This window comes from Lipotes vexillifer, unplaced genomic scaffold (assembly GCF_000442215.2).
Source record: "Lipotes vexillifer unplaced genomic scaffold, Lipotes_vexillifer_v1.1 scaffold1571, whole genome shotgun sequence".
Taxonomy (NCBI): Eukaryota; Metazoa; Chordata; class Mammalia; order Artiodactyla; family Lipotidae; genus Lipotes; species Lipotes vexillifer.
Genome location: NW_006772104.1, coordinates 33,043 through 35,392, shown reverse-complemented (window position 1 = coordinate 35,392; position 2,350 = coordinate 33,043). Strand labels below are relative to the sequence as shown.

General features: G+C 41.1%; 1 protein-coding gene across 1 annotated transcript in view; it reads left to right on the top strand.

Moving 5' to 3' along the window:
* The window catches only part of LOC103077858 (succinyl-CoA ligase [GDP-forming] subunit beta, mitochondrial), a gene marked incomplete at its 3' end in the record, with an annotated part of 162,089 nt that overhangs the window by 148,046 nt on the left and 11,693 nt on the right, over positions 1-2,350 (top strand). The window contains exon 7 of the mRNA XM_007447302.1: positions 1,845-1,941. Coding sequence (XP_007447364.1) covers positions 1,845-1,941 — 97 coding nt within the window. The remainder of the gene's footprint in view (positions 1-1,844; positions 1,942-2,350) is intronic.

The following is a 2,350-nucleotide window of genomic DNA, read 5'->3' as shown; positions in this document are numbered from 1 at the left end:
TCTCACTGTTGTGGCCTCTCCCGTTGTGGAGCACAGGCTCCGGACGCGCAGGCTCAGCGGCCATAGCTCATGCGCCCAGCCACTCTGCGGCATGTGGGATCTTCCCAGACTGGGGCACGAACCCGTGTCCCCTGCATCGGCAGGCGGACTCTCAACCACTGCGCCACCAGGGAAACCCGCATAGCTGTATCTCTTAACGAAGCATCAAGCAGTAAGTGGCTGCTGCAGGAGGACAGATGGGGGCTACGTGGCTGGGGAGTCTGGTGAAGGTTCTGAGGGAGACCCTTGTGTACCTTGGGAATTTTGTATCATGTACATGTACTATCTAGCCAGAAACAATAATAATATTAAAAAATATTCAGTTTTACTCATTATGTTTGTTTATGTCCACTGGCTTTGAAATTAGGATTTAAGGAAGTTTACACATGTATATACAATAAATTAAGATAATATGAATTACATACATCTCCAGGAGTTCTTTACTCAATACCAGAACAAAGAAATCACTCCTAGTATTTACCACAGTGGAACTTTATTCTAGGTAATTGGTTATGTAGGTGCTGTGAGAGTAGAGAAGTTTCAGAGTGGACAGAGAGGCAATGCAGAACTAAACAACAGCAGGAAATTGTTGCTACCTGTGTGCTCAAGGGACAAAGTGAGGCAGTGGTATTACTGGACTTTGGGATACAGAAGTTGGGACCCTGGTAGGAATTAAAGCCAGAGGAGACAGAAAGAAAGGGGTAGAAATACCCCTCTTTTTCCTTCCTCCCACCTCTTGTCTCTCACCGCTGCTTTCCATTGGCTGAGCTGAAGCCAGCTGGCCCAGGAGCCTTGGAAACACAGCCTGAAAGTGTCAGCTCCCTTGATACAGAGTAGAGATGGGGAAAAGCCAGAAATGAATCTGAGGGCAAATAATGCAGGATGGGAACAATGAACAAAAATGTTGCAATGGGAAAACCATGGCTGGGAAATAAGACGGAGCCAAGAATGAGACCGAACCCCAGCATTCAGCCTTGATTGCACGTTGTGCAGTCTCACTGTGCTGCATCACAGGCTGTGTTCGCTGCAGGTGCGAGCTTTCCAGGGTGCTGTCAGGCCTCATTTGTGATTCTTCCCCTAGCCCCGGCTTACACAATGCCAGCCTGCTGTGACATGAGCAGTTAATAAATGTTGGTTGAAAAGAATGAATGAGCAAGTGAATTTCAAGCAGAGTGAGAAAGATGAAGTCAGGGACACAACACCAGGGAAACTGGATATTCTTGCTCTTTGTGGTTTATGCTTTTGGGACAAAGTGTTTTTAGTTTGAACTGTGCTATTTAGTAAGTTTACTGTTTGGGACTTTCATCTTCCTGTTTTGCAACCATTTCCGTTAGACGCTCAGTAATTGTTTTTTCACAGATTATAGGTTTGGATTGATGAATATAATAACAGTTTTATTCCAGCCTAATAAGGAAAACCTTGTCAATATAAACTCTCGAAATCATATTTACCTTTTACTTAAATGGAGCTTGTTTGTATTAATGATTGTAGCTCATATGGTGCTATAGCTCACGTAATAGGGACATGATAATTTTCAAAAAGATTAAGAACGTTTTTAGGCCGTACTGAAAATATTTTGTTGTCTTGATAATGGTATTTCCTGGTGTCTGGAGGAAAGGTGAGCAATTCCTTCTAATGAATAGCAATAGAAATCAAAATAATTATGCTTTTCTGTTTTTCCCTTCAGAAAACCTAACTGAAAATAAAGACATAACTTGCTATTTTTAAGGTTTCATTAGTCCAGCAAAATAAATGTGTTTCTTTTACTGCTTTCATGTAATTTCATTTCACTTGATCACATTTAGGCTGCAGATCAAATTAAGAAGCTGTATAATCTCTTCCTGAAAATCGATGCTACTCAGGTGGAAGTGAATCCCTTTGGTGAAACTCCAGAAGGACAAGGTAAAAAAAAAAGAGAGAGAGAAAACAAATTAATGTAATTATTTATGCAAACTATAAATTGTACAAAAAGACTGTAGCAGCAGCCTTGCATTAATTTCCTTCAGTAATTTAATTTCTGCCATAGTTTCAAATGCTCCCATGATGCAGTTAAAGATTTCAGCCCTTGAGTTTGTTTGTAGCCAAATAAATGCCAAGCCTCCAGGAAAGTTACTTCTTGTTTTATTTAGAAACATCCATCCATCATCACCCCCTAGTTTTCATGTCCCTTACTGCTGCTACAATGGTAAAGATTTAGGTTCGATCAGGAGTCACAGCACTTGGGTGTAATGAATGCACCTGCTTTTATGGAACTGAAACTGTTTGAAGCTTTTTAGGTTACCTAAATCTGCATGTAATTTCACCTTGTGTC